Consider the following 17958-nt stretch of genomic DNA (forward strand, 5'->3'; position numbering starts at 1 on the left):
CAACACTGCAAGAGGGTTCCCTTTTCTCCACACCCTCTCCAGCATTTGTTGTTTGTAGATTGTCTGATGATGCCCATTCTAACTGGTGTGAGGTGATACCTCATTGTAGTTCTGAAAAATCCACTTACTCTTAAGGTGGGTAGGACCCCATGTGTTGCTATGGGGATGGGTTCTATAGTCTAGTCTCTATCAGGCCTCAGCCTGCACCCCTAGGTTTAGGTGGGAATCCATAGCACAACGCACAACTTGGAGACTGGATCTTTAAGCCCACGTTTGGTGGGAATATCTGCCGTTACCCAGGCCACTGGGCAGCACTCAAAAGTGGCCACCCCACCTGGCACTGTTTTTGGTCTCGGGCTGTTTGCTTTTCAATCACTCAGATGACTACGGATTTTTTTTTTTTAAATAAATAAATAAATAAGTAAATAAATAAATTTATTTATTTATTTTTGGCTGTGTTGGGTCTTCGTTGCTGCGCACGGGCTTTCTCTAGTTGCGGCGAGCGGGGGCTACTCTTCGTTGCGGTGCGCGGGCTTCTCATTGCAGTGGCTTCTCTTGTTGCAGAGCACGGGCTCTAGGCACGCAGGCTTCAGTAGTTGTGGCATGTGGGCTCAGTAGTTGCGGCACGTGGGCTCAGTAGTTGTGGCTTGCGGGCTCTAGAGCGCAGGCTCAGTAGTTGTGGCACACGGGCTTAGCTGCTCCGCAGCATGTGGGATCTTCCCAGACCAGGGCTCGAACCTGTGTCCCCTGCACTGGCAGGCGGATTCTTAACCACTGCGCCACCAGGGAAGTCCCTTTTTTTTTTTTTTTTTAACTGTTCCTTTCTGGGCATAAACAATGCTAAGTATTCAGAAAAAAATTCTGGGACAAGAAAAAGAACTGAGAAGGCATTTTAACTATTAAATAAAACCAGGAGGGAAAAGAGAGTGTGATGACCTGAAAACAAAAACAGATGAAGTATTATCCTATCCAGAAGGCTACAGCAGCAGAAATAACCAATGTGGATGATTACCCCAGTGAAATGGCAGGTTAACACGAGGAACATTCTCTGATCTCCCGCAAGGAGAGGAGAAACTCTTAAATGAGAAAGTTCCAGCTGGAAAGAACTGGGGATGATTATTCAAATGAGCTACAGTCACAAAAACTAGCAAATAAAACACTAACCCCTCAAATAAGAGAAGGGCTGTTTTAATTAAAAATAATCAATGTAACAAAATTCATTCTTTAAACAGCAATGAAATAGACAAACAGGCAAAGAGAATCAATGACAAGAGAAAGACACCAATAAAATGAGATATGAGATAAGGCCATAACAATACATGTGACATTTTTTAATAGAAAATTTTATGTACAACTGTACAATACATTTTCAAAACTTAATGAAATGGGTAATTCCCCATCCCTCTCAAAAACTGTACCGCTGAAGTACGAACAGGGAGCCCAGCCCTGACTGGGTCAATCGCAGGATAAATTTGCTATTGATGGCAAAGTGTATATAATGTGTGAGTTCGGTTTTGGGCTTTATTGCGAGACAAGGTGATCTTAGTAGCGAGTTCACATTTGCCAAGGGGAGGGGGGTGGAGGAGGTGTTGTGATACAGGGGTACTTGTTAATTCAATACATTGATATTTCAGTCTTAATAAGGCAGATGATAAAGTTTTAAATTTAAATTTTAAAATTCCACCTGTCCATGTGCAGGGACTGGTAGAAAGGGACATTGCTTGCGAGTTTCATAAACGAGGAACAGGACAGATGGGAGAAGATATCAAAGTCGAAAGTCAAAGTCAAGGTCACTTTAGAAAGTCAATTCTGAGATCTGCAGCATAAAATGGAAGTTGGAGGATTAGAGGTTAAGACTTCCTGAAGATTCTCGTACTGGTGCGTCTCTTAGGAAAGCAAGCATAGCATGGAAAATCTCTGCAAAGCGCTGGTGAAAATTAAGGTAATTAAGGTAAACACAGAGGAGAGGCAGCTGAGCCAAGACCCCTGGCTTTCGAAGGCTGAAGACTGGGTGGGTGTGGAGTGTAAAGTATGGGCTGTGTAGTATACAGGGTACAGCATAGAAAAGAGAGGAAGCGAAGGAGAAAACTTTCATGTTTGCATTTCTAAGGAACAGATATTCAATATTTTTACAAATCGTATACAGCTGCTGGTAGGAAAATTGTCAGTATTTGTAATGTGTGAATAGCTTGAAACAAACCATGTGAGGATGCCCGAGAGCGGAGAGGAGGAGGAACAGGCTGGGAACAGAAACCACGCCAGGGAAACTAGGCTTCAAAGCTGCAGGATAACTACAGAACGTTCGGCGGACTTACTGTTGATCTTGGAGATCTTCCAGACTTTATCAGGAACAGTTGGTTTATGGATTTCAAATTTGAAAGGATCTGTATTTGGGTGAAGATCCTTATCTGAAGCTCCCAAAATGACCACGCTGAGGTTTTTGGCGTCATCACAGACCTCCGCTACCGTGGGGTAAATGAAGGGCGCGTTGTCATTCACGTCTTCCAGAGTTATCAGCAAAGTCCCAGTGCCAGTAGCGGGAGGGTTGCCTACAGAGAAAGGGGGGAGATGTTAGCACACAACCGGTACAAGGCAGGAGTCGTTGTCCACAGCACCTTCTCCCAGCGTGCCAGATGCCTTTACTGTTGTCACCAGGTTTCAGACAGGACGAACAGGGAGAGCTTCCATCTTTGTATAAAGTTTAGTGGTTTAAAAAGCCTTTTAGTATGATCTCTAGGTCCATCCATGTTGCTGCGAATGGCATCATTTCACTCGTTTTTTATGGCTGAGTAATAGTCTATTGCATCTATATACCACATCTTCTTTATCCATTCATCTGGGGTTTTTTTTGGATTTTGTTTTTAAATTAAAAATTCTAACTCTAAGCCTATTGAGTAAAAATAATTGAGTGGCATGGATTTCTCTTTCTAAAGAGAAAGGAGGATGCACTGATCTAAAAGAGGATGCACTGATGCATGCAGCACAAAAGAGCAAGACTTAAAGGTTCAATATCAAATGGTGTTGGTGGGGGGTGGGCGGTAGGGGAGAGGGGCATAGATATGAAGAAACCTGTTTGAGACATATACCCTCAGCAAGAGAGAAAAGAGATTTGATCTTTTTTTTTGTTGAATGCCTATATGTGATTTCATGACGTTTTTTTCCCAGTTATTAATTTCTAGAGGCCTATACCCATAGTGGGAGACAGTACTTCCCTACATTGTCATTTTAACTGGAGTCTGACACTAATTCATTAGGTTTTGAATAATTACGGGTTACTGAAGCAAAGTGGAAAGTATCCTGCATGTATATATTCACTTCTAAGTGAAACTTAATATTATTTGCATATAATATTAAAAAATAAAAACTGATGTTTTCCCCCTTATATCCATTCATCTGTTGATGGACACTTAGGTTGCTTCCACGTCTTGGCTATTGTGAATAGTGCTGCTATGAACATAGGGATGCATGTATTTTTTTGAATTATAGTTTTCTCCAGATATATGCCCAGGAGTGGGATTGCACTTAGATTATCATACTAAGTGAGGTAAGCCAGACAAAGAAAGACAAATATCATATGATATCGCTTATATGTGGAATATAAAAGTCTTTTATCATATGTAAGACTTTTGACTGACATTCTTCAGCCTTCACCTTTAGAATGCTAAGCTTTAAACATACATGTCATACCAGCACGTTGAAAGTCACTCAAAGAATGGAGATGAGAAATAGAACTTATCCTCGCTTACCGAATTAAACCTTTTATCTAAACAGCCAAGTATTTGCATGTTGGCAGTGTAGACAGGATGGAGATTCCGTGAGAGATGACCATATTCCATATGCAATATTCCCCTTCACTGACTGGGAGGTTGACTACGAGAGGAAGACCTAATCCAGTGTTTTCTCTTGTGGGTGATAAAGGGTCTGGGATGGCTGGTGGTGCCCCTGGGAGCTGGCATGGCTGGCCCGGAGCACAGGACAGATTTAGAAAGGCCGGTTATTGTGGTTACCAAAGGTGAAACGGTGGGGGAGAGATAAATTAGGAGTATGGGGTTAATAGATACACACTACTATATATAAAATAGACAACCAACAAGGACCTACTGTATAGCACAGGGAACTATTCTCAATATCGTGTAAGAACCGATAATGGAAAAGAATCTAAAAAAGAATATATATGTGTATATATGTACAAATATATATCTCTCTCAATATCTTGTACTATACTCAATATCTTGTAATGTAATCAATATACTCAATACCTTGTAATAACCTACAATGGAAAAGAATCTAAAAAAGAACATATCGGGACTTCCTGGTGGCGCAGTGGTTAAGAATCCGCCTGCCAATGCAGGGGGCACAGGTTTGAGCCCTGGTCCAGGAAGATCCCACATGCCGCGGAGTAACGAAGCCCGTGCGCCACAACTACTGAGCCTGTGTTCTAGAGCCTGCGAGCCACAACTACTGAACCCGCGTGCTACAACTACTGAAGCCCGCGCGCCTAGAGCCTGTGCTCCGCAACAAGAGAAGCCACTGCAATGAGAGGCCCGCGCACTGCAATGAAGAGTAGCCCACGCTCGCTGCAACTAGAGAAAGCCTGCACAGCCACGAAAACCCAAGGCAGCCAAAAATAAATAAATAAATAAATAAATAAATAAAAGAATATATCGATATCTGTGTATATATATATAACTGAATCACTTTGCTGTACACCTGAAATTAACACAATGTTGTAAATCAACTATATTGCAATAAAAAAAAATCTTCAATAAAGATAAACTTAATGTTCTAAACAAAAAAATTTTTTTAAATAAAAATGCAATAATTCTCTGCAAAAAAAAAAAAAAAGAAAGGCAGGTTCGTTATGAGAAATGAAGTCACTAACTGGCTACTGGGACAGTTGAAGCAACCATAATATAATCTTTGGGCCTTATTTTTAAAGCCTTGTTTTTATTCAATATTTCAGTTATTTCTTGAAATGTTTTTCATTTTAGGGAACGTTATTTTAAGACGTCCTTATAATCACCTATGCAATGTCTTTCACTTAAAGAACAGGGTGTTCAATCTTAATAAGACTCAGCGTGGCTTTATTTAACTTCCTCTCATTTTTACTCATCTACGCATTAGAGGTTTGCTCTTGGGACAAACCATTCATTAATAGCTTCTAATTTTCTGTGAGAAAAGTTAGAGCCAAATTTGCAAGCCACAAATAGTAAGCGTACAGATTTGCCTTGTTCCAAAAAGGGTTTGATGCACCTCTGGAATTACAGTACTCTAATTCTGTATGCTAGGACTAAGCTAATGTCTAGCTAGCTCCCTTTTTTCCACCCATCCCCATTTGCACTTAACCAGATTTCCAAGCTTAATTTTATTTTATCTGGTACTATGTTTATTTTTTGAAATGCACATTAAGTTTAAAGTCAATTTATGAACCACATGGGGGTTGGAAGGGGAGTGAATGTCTGAGCTCAGAGTACAGGTGTCAAGGGTAAGTCAAGGCAGGGTCTGACAGAGTCTGTTGATAAAGAAACAATGAGGACTTCCCTGGTGGTGCAGTGGTTGGGAATCTGCCTGCCAATGCAGGGGACACGGGTTCGAGCCCTGGTCTGGGAAGATCCCACATGCTGCGGAGCAACTGGGCCCGTGAGCCACAACTACTGAGCCTGTGAGTCTGGAGCCTGTGCTCCGCAACAAGAGAGGCCGCGATAGTGAGAGGCCTGCGCACCGCGATGAAGAGTGGCCCCCGCTCGCCACAACTAGAGAAAGCCCTCGCACAGAAACGAAGACCCAACACAGCCAAAAATAAATTAAATAAATAAATAAATAAATAAATAAACCCAGGAGGAAAAAAAAAGAAACAATGAGCCCTTCGCAGATCCGGGCAGTTTATTACTTACATAGACACTAGAAGGACGAGTAGGCAAAGGTGGCTCTTGTGCATGGGACGCCAAAACGAAAGGGGCACGTAACCACAACACGAATGAAGGGAGGCCCTGTTGCTGGGGAGCCAATTTCAAGCTGCTTTTCAGCAGTTTTATAGATGCAGCTGCAGCTGAAGAGGGTGGGCAGGAAGCCTGGTCCCTTGTCAGACCCGGGAAGGTGATGAGAAACGGTTTGTGACAGCCTCCCAGGGGACATTGGGAGGTGAGTGGGGAATGGACTGTTGCAGCTCCCGAGAGTTTTTCCAACACTGTCATCAGCTGCCACCAGGGGGCTGTCCCTACTGCAGGGCATACAGAGGGGTGGCCAGGGGATGCGGCTGGAGACAGACGTCTGGTCGGGCAAGGGGGCTTTGACTGTCACAACTAGTTGCTTGTACTGATGTTCCGGACTCACGAAGCCACCGGAGTTTTTCAGAAAGGCAGTGGAACAACCTGATCTGACTTATTTGTAGAAACACACAATGGTATTGACAGGAGATGTTGGGCACCGGAGGCAGGGAGACCAGCAATAGATTGAGTCACGATGGGCAGTCTGAACAGCAAATAAATGTCTCATCTTGTTGATGAGGCACTCAGATGAGGCTGCCAGAAGAAAAGCAGAAGGTAGTGGGGAGTAGAAAGACAACGAACTCAGCTTTGACTGTGCTAAGAGCCCGTCAAATTCAGTGCACCCACACGGAAGTGCTCAGAGCTTGGGAGACATGCCAGGGCTGACTTAGCGATTAGGGAGTTGTCAATGTAGATGCTTTCGAAACCTTTCTAGCAAATTAGGTTACCCAAGGTGAAAGTGCAGAATGACAGAGGGGTGGGCACCTTAGGAAACCCCAAAGAGCAGATTAAAAGTTTAAAAAGCAGGTGATAGTTTCTGAAAGACATAGGGGAGATGAATTGGAGGAGGCAATGATCAAGAATTCAATGTGTTATGACGCACAAAAGGATAAGGAGTAAAGAGAAGCAATGGGATTTTGCAAGGATGATATTATTGGCGACTTATTTGTTTGTTTAACATCTTTATTGGAGTATAATTGCTTTACAATGGTGTGTTAGTTTCTGCTGTATAACAAAGTGAATCAGCTGTATGTATACCTATATCCCCATATCCCCTCCCTCTTGCGTCTCCCTCCCACCCTCCCTATCCCGCCCCTCTAGGTCATCACAAAGCACCGAGCTCATCTCCCTGTGCTATGCGGCTGCTTCCCACTAGCTATCTATTTTACATTTGGTAGTGTATATATGTCCATGCTACTGTCTCACTTCGTCCCAGCTTCCCCTTCCCACCCCACCATGTCCTCAAGTCCATTCTCTACGTCTGCGTTTTTATTCCTGTCCGGCCCCTAGATTCATAAGAACCTTTTTTTTTTTTTAGATGCCATACATATGTGTTAGCATACAGTATTTGTTTTTCTCTTTCTGACTTACTTCACTCTGTATGACAGACTCTAGGTCCATCCACCTCACTACAAATAACTCAATTTCGTTTCTTTTTATGGCTAAGTAATATTCCATTGTATATATGTGCCACATCTTCTTTATCCATTCCTCTGTCAATGGACACTTAAGTTGCTTCCATGTCCTGGCTATTGTAAATAGTGCTGCAATGAACACTGGGGTGCATGTGACTTTTTGAATTATGGTTTTCTCTGGGTATATGCCCAGTAGTGGGATTGCTGGGTCATATGGTAGTTCTATCTTTAGTTTTTTAAGGAACCTTCATACTGTTCTCCACAGAGGCTGTATCAGTTTACATTCCCACCAACGGTGCAAGAGGGTTCCCTTTTCTCCACACCCTCTCCAGCATTTGTTGTTTGTAGATTTTTTGATGATGGCCATTTTGACCGGTGTGAGGTGACACCTCATTGTGGTTTTGATTTGCATTTCTCTAATGATGAGTGATGTTGAGCATTCTTTCATGTGTTTGTTGGCAATCTGTATATCTTCTTTGGAGAAATGTCTATTTAGGTCTTCCGCCCATTTCTGGATTGGGTTGTTCGTTTTTTTGATATTGACTGGTGACTTATTTGGGAGTGATTTCCATTAATGGGGAAGAAACAAGCTTGAAGGAAGCTGATCAGTGGTTCATGAAGCATGAGAACAGATACTCTTGAAAAATTTCTTTTAATTTTTAATTGAAGTATAGTTGATTTACAATGTTGTATTAATTTCTGCTGTACAGCAAAGTGATTCAGTTATACATATGTATACATACTTTTTCATATTCTTTTCCATTATGGTTTCTCACAGGATATTTTGAATACAGTTCCCTGTGCTGTACAGTAGCGCCTTGTTGTTGATCCATTCTCTATATAATAGTTTGCATCTGCTAATCCCAAACTGCCACTCCATCTCTTCCCCACCCCCCCTCTTCTGGCAACCACAAGTCTGTTCTCTATGTCTCTGCATCTGGAGAATAGATACTCTTTAGTGGGGCTGGTAGAAATTTAAATAGATTAACACCCAAAGACAGTTCTAGAGTAAACATTCAAATAAGTATCTGCTAAAATAGGAACACAAATGTAATTAATCATCAGAAGGATGGCTATTTCTAATGGTGGCACACCATCAACTTTTGTTAGCGCAAGAACTCAAAGGAAATGCGTAATTACTTTGAAGTTGGTTTTTCACTGTCAGCTTTAGTCATTTGGTTGAATTTCTTTACTGAAAAAATATTTTTCTCTTTTTATGGAACTAATTGAATATCTCAGAGGAATCCATTATAATTTTTTCACTCTGAATATAATATGAAGTCATTTGGTACAATGGATGAGGAGGCATTATGAGTATTTGAAATATGGTCATAAGAATTGGCCTTTCATGAACTTAATTATACTACTGTCTTCAGTTCCCCATGTGTTATTCCCAGGCCAGGCTGGTGATGTCTTTTTCTGAAGTCAAGTAAAATGAGCTTGTTTTTCTTTTGTTGAGAAGGTAAAGACTTGATTCTCAAAATCCTCAGGGAAAGCCTCTCCCAGTTTATATGCACGGGATGGAAAAAAAATCACCATCCAAAATTTAAATGTGATTCAATATTTAATGGTTCTTCATGAGCCCTTTGGCTCCAATAGTTCCAGGGGCCCAGGAAATACTGGAGCTTCTAGGTATTCCCTGGCACTCAGCAAAAATCCCACGGCCCTCCTCTCCCCCTTTCCACCAGCAACCCCAAGCTCCCAAGGGCCCACTCCAAGCTCCCAAGGGATATGGAGCTAGACCTGCACTTGCTCCTCCCGGCAGCTCCTCAGAGGAACCCAGGGCCACATTCTCAGAGGACACATTAAGGCTCAGAGAAAGTCCCACCTCGCAACCTGTGGAGGGATTGCTCGTGTCTGCAAGGGCTTCTGTCTTTATAGTGTCAGGAGAGGGAAGGGTGCCGAGAGATGAACCACTCCTGTCAGTGGGTCTTAAATTTAATGGGAGGTGGGTTCCCCTTTGGGAATCTGATGGTCATGGTCCTGCCTCCAGGGAAATGCACGTCCGTTCATACCGAGGGGTCCGCAGTCACTGGGAGTACCGAAAGTGCAGCCTGGGCTCTGAGCACGTTCAGAGCCGCTGATCTAGAACACCCTGGTTTTAGTTGTTGTGAGGCTGAGGTCAGAGAGTTTGAGGATGGGCTCAGATTAACTCCGTGAGTCTCAGGCCTCCTTCTCTAGAGCAAGGGTTAATCTTCGCTTTCTATGTCCAAACTTGCACTGTGTAGCTTGATTCTTACAGGCTCTCATTTCAACCATGAAAGCAAACTAAAATTCCTAAACCATGATTTAGGGTTATTATTAGTATTATTGTTTGTATCTTTTTCTTACGAGCTACTTTTTATTGTGGCAAAATATATATAACATTTACCATTCTAACCATTTAAAAAATTAATTAATTAATTTATTTTTGGTCGCACTGGCTCTTTTCTAGTTGCAGCGAGCGGGGGCTACTCTTCGTTGCGGTGCACGGGCTTCTCATTGCGGTGGCTTCTCTTGTTGTGGAGCACGGGCTCTAGGCACGTGGGCTCAGTAGTTGTGGCTCACAGGCTCTAGAGCGCAGGCTCAGTAGTTGTGGCACACGGGTTTAGTTGCTCCGCGGCACGTGGGATCTTCCCAGACCAGGGCTCAAACCCGTGTTCCCTGCATTGGCAGGCGGATTCTTAACCACTGTGCCACCAGGGAAGTCCCCATTTTAACCATTTCTAAGTGTACAGTTCAATGGCATTAAGTACATTCCCACTGTGCAACCATCACCACTATCCATCTTGAGAACTTTTTCATCTTCCCCACCTGAAACTCTGTCCCCGTTAAACGACAACTCTCTCTTCCTCCCCACAGCCTTCACATCTTGGTGGGTCATTCATTTTGTTTCAAGCTTTCATGGTGCCAAACAATGGCTTGACATGGGTGAAACCGTCACCATTTTCTTTCCTGGATCTGAATGAGTGAATCTGTTCCATCAAGAGGACTGTGCCTTGAAGACCACAGAGATGCTCTGACATCATGAAGTTGTGCTCTGGACCACTGCTTGCTCCCATTTCCGGATTCGTCATTCCCACTCAGCACTGACAGCTGGTAATACCTCACACATTGATCAGGACAGGAACAAATTGATCCTGCTGCTTGATTTTGAACCAAGACAATTTAACTTGTACTTCTTCACTTTGGTGGTGATAACTTCCTCATGAGACGGTCGAGTTGGTGTCCTGTGCCCAATGCCAGCTGTCCTGGCCAAACCCTTGGTCTGGTTGGTTCAGCATTTGATGCTTGGACTTTTGTGTTCTAGGTTTATTTGGGGGCAGAGCTGGGCGTTTTCTAAGAGAAGCAGGATCATGTAACTAATGAAAGTGAGGATTTATGGAGAGAAGTTGAACCCCTGCTGTTAATCAGAGTAAGAAAAGTTCAAGCAAACCAGAGAGGTTGCTGTTTTAAGCACGTGGGGTTCTACCTTCCAATTTTCCGTCATTTTTTCAGAAGAGGAAACTGGGGCTCAGAAAGATTAAGTAACTTGTCCAAGGCTCTGTAGCATTGGTGGTATGTCACCTGTTTGAGGGCTGTGGCCTATAAGACACAGTGTTCCCATGCCATGCACACTTTGGGAGCTCTAGCAAGGGAGTGGAATGATTGGTGATCGTAGCACAACCCACCATCTGCGCCAGACTCATCTGTGGAGCTCAAAGTTTAGGTATTTTGCTGCTTGTGGCTGGCATCAAATCAAGCATTGGTAGAAAGGGTAAAAAACAATCTCTGCGCTTTCGTTACTTAAGCGACCAACAATACATTGCTTTTTGTGGAAGGTGGGTGGAGCTAAGGCCTGTACCCAAGGAAACATGTCACACGTGGGTCTCCTGGCACTGCTTTGATGCTGTGGGTGGATGTAATGAGAAGCAGGGCCAGTTTTTTTTGTTTGTTTGTTTTGTTTTTTTTAAATTATGGGAATGTTATTTTATTCAGAACCCTGACCAAACAGGATTTCCACTTAGCCAAAAAAACACTGAAATTTTCTGATATGTTCCATTATTCAGAAGATATATATATACATATATATATATACACACACACATATATATGATGTGCATGATATAACAGACAAAGACAGTGTGAGTCTAATTAAAAGATATATATGATTAGGAAAAAGATTAGAAAGAAATATATCAAAACCTAAATAATGATTATCTCTCCAGGTAATTAACATTAAAATAATACTTTTCTCTTTTCAATCTCCTTTAATAATAACCATGATTACCATAATAATCAGAAACAGACATGTAAACTCAAAAGTTATACAAGGATTTAAAAATATTTTTTTCCAATTCCTCTTTCTTTTCTCTATTTGTTTTTACAATGAATTGATATTTAGTAAATTCACAGAGTTCTGCAACTACCACCACCATCTAATTTTAAAACATTTCCATCACCCCAAAAAGAAACCTCAGGCCCATTTGTACTAACTCTTCATACCTATTTCCAGTACTAGGCAACCACTAATCTACTTTCTTTTTCTATAGATTTGTGTTTTCTGGACATTTCTATAAATGGCATCATACCACATGGCCTTTTGTGTCTGGCTTCTTTCACTTAGCATGATGTTTTTGAGGTTCATCCATGTTATAGCAAGAATCAGTACTTCACTCCTTTTTATAGCTGAATAATATTCCATTCAGCTGATGGACCACATTTTGTTTATCCATTCACTACCTAACAGACATTTGGGTTGTTTCTACTTTTTGTCTGTTATGAATAATGCTGCTATGAACATGTGCATGCAAGGGACCAGATTTTCACATGCTACAATGTCCCTAGGCTAGTAAGATAAGACCCCAGTGCATCTCCTCAAGAGAGTCCCCTTAGAAGAATAGGGTCCCTGGTCTTTCCACATTTGGCTGGGCTGGCTTCATATGCAGAGAAGGTTGAATCTCAGCAAGAACTTTCAGAAGCTAGCTCTGAGAAGTAAAGGAAGGTAGGAAATTTTTCTAGTCACTGGGCCTAGAGGCGTGTAGCATGTGTCTTACCCTGGGAATCATGAATTTTGTATGGGGAATAGTGTGCACAGTGAGGCTGCCTGCTTGAAGAATAAAATGCAGGAAGAGAAAGTGAGAGGAGGGAAAGACAGGAAGCTCATTTCTGAGCTCCACGGGCTCTGAGCATCAGGACTGTTCTCCATCACCATCCTATTATAATAGGTACCTGGTACCTACCTACCTGGTAGATTTTTGTGAGTGTGTGTGGTGAAGGAAAATGCAGTGTTTATCATATATTGCCACACAAGGAGAATGGGTGGCTCATGCTCAAAAAGCCTAAACTCCCCGGGTTGAGTTTTGAATTAATTTAGGTTGATTTGAAAAAGCTAAGGATGTGTTGCTCTTTCCATGCATGTAATCATATGTGTTTATATTTCCATAAGTTTCCTTCTATTCTGAGAAAGTGTCCTCCTTTCCCCCACCTAGGGCAGAAACAAGGGTGTGTGTGGGATGGGGTCTGTGGAACTGGGGCTCAGAGTAGGGAGTCCACACCAGGTACAAGGAGGGAGACCTCAGCTGGGTGCCTCTGGAAAGCCTGAGGCCTCAACTCTGGGAGGGAAATCAGGAGGATAGGCCAATTCATGAGGAACCACAGTTCAGATGTGGCCCCTGACTGAAGGCTGGGCGTCCCTGACTGAAGGCTGGGCACCCCTGCTAGATTCTGAGGCTTGTCTGTCAGGGCAGAATGCTTGGGTGGGGCAAGCTACTCCCCCCAAGTTCCTTCCGCATTTCTGGGCATCTGTTGAACCTTTGCTAAGCAGCTGTGAGCAAATAAATGTCACATTTCTTATTTCATGTGAACAGGGCTCTAAGCTATCTTTACCTTTGCTCAGAAATGGGAGTGAACCAGGATTCTTCTCTGTATGGTCCCCCTTCGTATTGCTTAGTTCATCCCTGTGTTCTATTTACTATGGTTTGCAGGATCAGTATTTTACAGATCTTTTTTTTTTTTTTTTTGGCATGTGCCCTGTAAGCCAAGAATCTTGTTGCATTTTAATTCATAAGCATTTTTTATTGCTTTGTTAATAGAGATCTTACCAATCTCATTTTATATTTTGAAAACATTTAATAGTAAACCAACCAAAAACCTGGTAGAAAATAGATTTCCAAACTGCAGTGCCAGGTTTCCACGGGTGATACTCAATGTAGAGCTGAGGCAATTATTCACATAATTCAGACTCAAAAATTCTTTTGGAGGAGAAATAATCTGAAACCTGAACTGTTTAAAAAAAAAAAATTCCACCTTTTGGTTTTTTTTGTCTCCGTTTTACGGACTTTAAAGAAAAGGCCAAAGTAGGGGAATAGTTGATTTGGAGGCCATGTTTAAACATGACAGTTTTATTTTATTCGTTCAGCTAATAATTATTTATTGGGGCTCTGCCCTGTGAATTACTGGATATGTACAAAAATCAACCGTACAGGGTGCCTGTTCTTGAAATGTTAGCAGTGTGGCAGGAACAGATATGTAAACAGATGCAGGATAGCGCTTTAAGTGCGGGAAGAGACATGAGGATAAAATGTCACGGGAGCTTGTGGCATGGAATAGTTAACTGTCTGGGGACAGTTCCAAAGGCTCCATGAAGATGTGGCTTAGAAGCGAGAATACTTTGTGTAGCTGGAGAAGGTTGCTCTAGATGGAGGGAATCGTGTGGCTATTTTGTGGGAGTAAGTTTTCGTAGACTTTTAAGCAGGATGCTGGCTTTGATAAGAGCAGCGGATGCTGGAGGCAGGGAAAGGAGAGGGCTTGAGTGAGGAGAGAGGGCACAGGAGGACCAGCTGGGCGGCCAGTGCAGTAATGCGGACTGACGATGGGGGATGAGGTGAGGGCAGCCAGGATGCAAGAGCAGAGGCTGGATAGACAGTGAGAGCTGGACTGGGAGTGATGGGGCAGGAGCCTCAGTGGGGATGGGGTTCCAGCTTGGGGACCGTGCAGGTGGTGATGCTATTACCCAAGCTGGGGAAGAGGGAATACCAATGAGTACAAGCTAAGAGACCCCTCGGCAGGATGAACTGAGCTGGCATAGATGGGCATTGCAGACAGTATTTTAATGCCCAAATCAGCTTTTTTCCCCAATAACGTTTGAAAACATTATGTTTAAGATGGTTGATTTGGCTGGTCAACATGGAAATGTCCTGCTGTCAGGTAGATGAAGGGTGGCTTAAGTCTCCCCATTCAGACAGAAGCAAGCTCCATGAATTGATGCCCATGGCGAAGGCAGCATTTTCTGGCTAATAATCTGATTTAGAGCCCTACTCCGAGTGGAGGGCTCTGCAGCCCGTCCCTTCTCTAGAAAAATGCTCAGACCACCACAAGGGTGGTCGTCAGATGGCATGTCATACTTGCTTCAGACACTGATGACTCTGCAATGATAAGTTTAGAAAAATCAGTCCATAAGTCAGTTCAAGTGGGTTGACTTAAATATTTAAGTTTTACAATATTAAAGTCCTTACAAGGCACCAGGAATTTTGCATTCATGATTTCCCATCCTTGTAACAACTCAGCAGGGCAGGTGGCATTATCCTTACTCTGCAGGTGGGGCAACAGGCTGAGAGGGCCTAAGTCTCACACTGATGGTGGCACAGTGAAGTTGGGGAGCTGGCCCATTCCGAGGGGTAGCAGAGCACCAGGCCCCACTCTCTCTGTGGAGTGTACTTGCTGCCTACAGATGGCTCTGATCACAGCCTTTCTATTACCAGATCTCAAGAGTTCTTTTATCGGGCCATTTTGTCAGTGACAAAATTGTAGCTAGTATTTTCGACGTGATTGATATTTTACTGGTACTTGAAATAACGAGGAATGATGGCTGGGTCTTCAATTTATTTTTCTTCCTCAATTACTATAACAGCTGAGATAAGGGGTGTTAAACTGGCTTAATTGGGTTGCCATCATAACTAATGGCTTGATTTTATCCAAACTAGCATCTTTTAAGTAGAATTAATCTAAATAATTTTACCACATCCCCTAAGCAGTCTTGGTTGATCTACACAAAGAGGCATCTTTTTGAAGTTCAGATCCCTGTCATCCCCAGTTTGGGGGCCGTTGTTATCCTGTAGTTTTGCGGTCATCTCACTATGGGGCCAAATAACTTTTTTTCTCTTTTAATCAATTTAAAAGTATTTTGCACAATATTTCAATTTAGAATCAGTTTGTGTTATCAGAACGTCTATTATATAGGAGACTGAGGGAAAAGACAGGTTAGGACGTGATATATCTTAGCTTACGAAAAATCATTATCTTAGTCTATTCCATTTTAATTTTACAGCTGTTATGCTTGGTTCTCTATCTGGGTCTTCTTGGTAACCCACAGCACATTTTTTACCGACAGACTCAAACATACTTTATACAAGTTGCTAAGTCAAGAAAACATGCTGCTGAATTTAGCGATAATTGGGCTTGTTTTTATGCTATCATTCCCTTATTCTTTTAAGTGAAAATAGATGGGGATGTGACACTTGATAATCACATAAAGGCTTCATATGGACGCTAGAGATAGTACGCGTTTCCTGGTTCAAACTATTTCGTATGCACCAAGCCTTAGTAAGAACTAAGAGGGATAATTTTTTTCTTTTTTCTTTAAACTCTCTGCATAGCCTGGGTGCTGGGAGCAAGGGCATTTGAACTTCCTGAAGCAAAATATTCGTCTGGCATTTGGAATCACAATTTAGAACTTCTCTGAGGGCATAAGAGCCATTCAATAACAATCATGGAACACTGAACCCTATACAATTTCAGAACAGGAGGAGGAGTGAAAGATGAGGTGACAGGTGAGAAGGAGGTAGGAAGACCAGCCTGATAGAATCCTGAGCAGAAGGCAGTAAGCCAAGAAGCACCAGCCGGCTATGCCTTTCTGCCCATGACAATCTCCAGTGGGATTCCAGAACTCTTACAAGAAACTGCTTGTGGCAGTTTTCGGCCCACATAAGACAGTGAGACTAACACTTGACCTTTCTGGTGATTACCTGAGCAGCAATGATAATCACACTGGGATTTGCCCGGTGCTAATTGCTGCTGCTTTGCCCCTTGTCAGCACATCCCCAAAGGGATGCCACCTGACTGCATTCCTGAATGTCGTCTCTCCATCTTGGTATTTTCCTTAACAGTCATTATTTTTTTTTCCCCTTTCTTAACACATGCCAGAAATTCTGTGTTCGTTTAAGTCTCTAATGAAGGAGTTCCTGTACTCTGAAGGCACTAATCTGGACCACATAAGGTAAGTGATGATATTCGTTTCTAAAGGTAAACTGCTCGCCAACACGAAAGGTCACACCGTATTGATCTGTAGGATGAAAGGCTTTATTGTGCCAATCATTCAACCACAGCCATTTCTGCGTTAGCAAAACAAAAGCATTTCGCTTATAATAAAACAATGTTGTTAGGTAATTTATAGCTCATTAAAACCGATAACAGTTTACGAAAAGTGCCTTGTACATCCTTGAGTGTCCTGTGGGTTACAACCTAGCCTCTATATGTAGGGAGTGATTAGTGTCTTTTCCTCCCCGAATCATCCATAACCGGGGCATTATCAATATTATTGTGAAGCGCGATTCTGGAATCTATATAGACTTGCTTTGGGGCCCCACAAGCAAACAGGTCCAAAGAGTTTTTAATTTCTATTAACTCAGAACAGATTTCCAGCCCTGTATCTATCCTTTTACATTCTTCCATTCTGATATCACAGTTTCTAGTCTCTAAGAGGTACCTAAGAAGTATATTCTCTTTCTGTGCTGCCTTACCATTGTTCTGAACTGAATAAGTAGAGCTGTGTGTAGGAGTTATGACGGGGTCACTTCGCTTTTTGCAAAGTGTTATAGGGACTGCAGAGCGCATGCTTCACCTTGTTCTCTCTGCAGACATCCTGTCATTCACCCCTCCTGGCAGTTTTGCCACCCGCTCCCCGCTCCCCCCCAGCAGCTGGGGATTGTCCTTCCTTAGAATGACAAGATGCTGAGAGTCTAGCTTTAGGGTAACAGATACTTAGAGAGCACATGAATGGTCACAGCCTCCTGGGGAAGGCACAGTGGACCAGGGACACGCTCTCTGTGTAGCCATATATATTTTTTTTCTTAAGTTGTATTGAAATATAGAAACTTTCATGTTTCCACAAATACACAGCTTGAAGAAATTTCACAATCTGAACACACCCATGTAGTTAGCCCAGTATATACAAGATCAAGAAACTCCTCCACAGTTCCTTAAAACGCTAAAAATAGAGCTACTGTATGATCCTGCAATCCCACTCCTGGGCATATATCTGGAGAAAACCATAATTCGAAAAGACACATGGCACCCCAATGTTCATTGCAGCACTATTTACAGTGGCAAGGACATGGACGCAACCTAAGTGTCCATCAACAGATGAATGGATAAAGAAGATGTGGTACATATTTACAATGGAGTATTACTCAGCCATAAAAAGAAATGAAATGCCATTTGCAGCAACATGGGTGGACCTAGAGATTATCATACTAAGTGAAGTCAGACAGAGAAAGACAAACATCATATGATATCATTCATATGTGGAATCTCATTTT

At 42.4% G+C, this 17958-nt stretch overlaps 1 protein-coding gene across 1 annotated transcript in view; it reads right to left on the minus strand.

The window, feature by feature from the left end:
• The window catches only part of CDH13 (cadherin 13), a 1030117-nt gene that overhangs the window by 9500 nt on the left and 1002659 nt on the right, over positions 1–17958 (minus strand). The window contains exon 12 of the mRNA XM_061172291.1: positions 2316–2549. Coding sequence (XP_061028274.1) covers positions 2316–2549 — 234 coding nt within the window. The remainder of the gene's footprint in view (positions 1–2315; positions 2550–17958) is intronic.

The sequence above is a fragment of the Eubalaena glacialis genome, chromosome 18, assembly GCF_028564815.1.
Source record: "Eubalaena glacialis isolate mEubGla1 chromosome 18, mEubGla1.1.hap2.+ XY, whole genome shotgun sequence".
NCBI lineage: Eukaryota > Metazoa > Chordata > Mammalia > Artiodactyla > Balaenidae > Eubalaena > Eubalaena glacialis.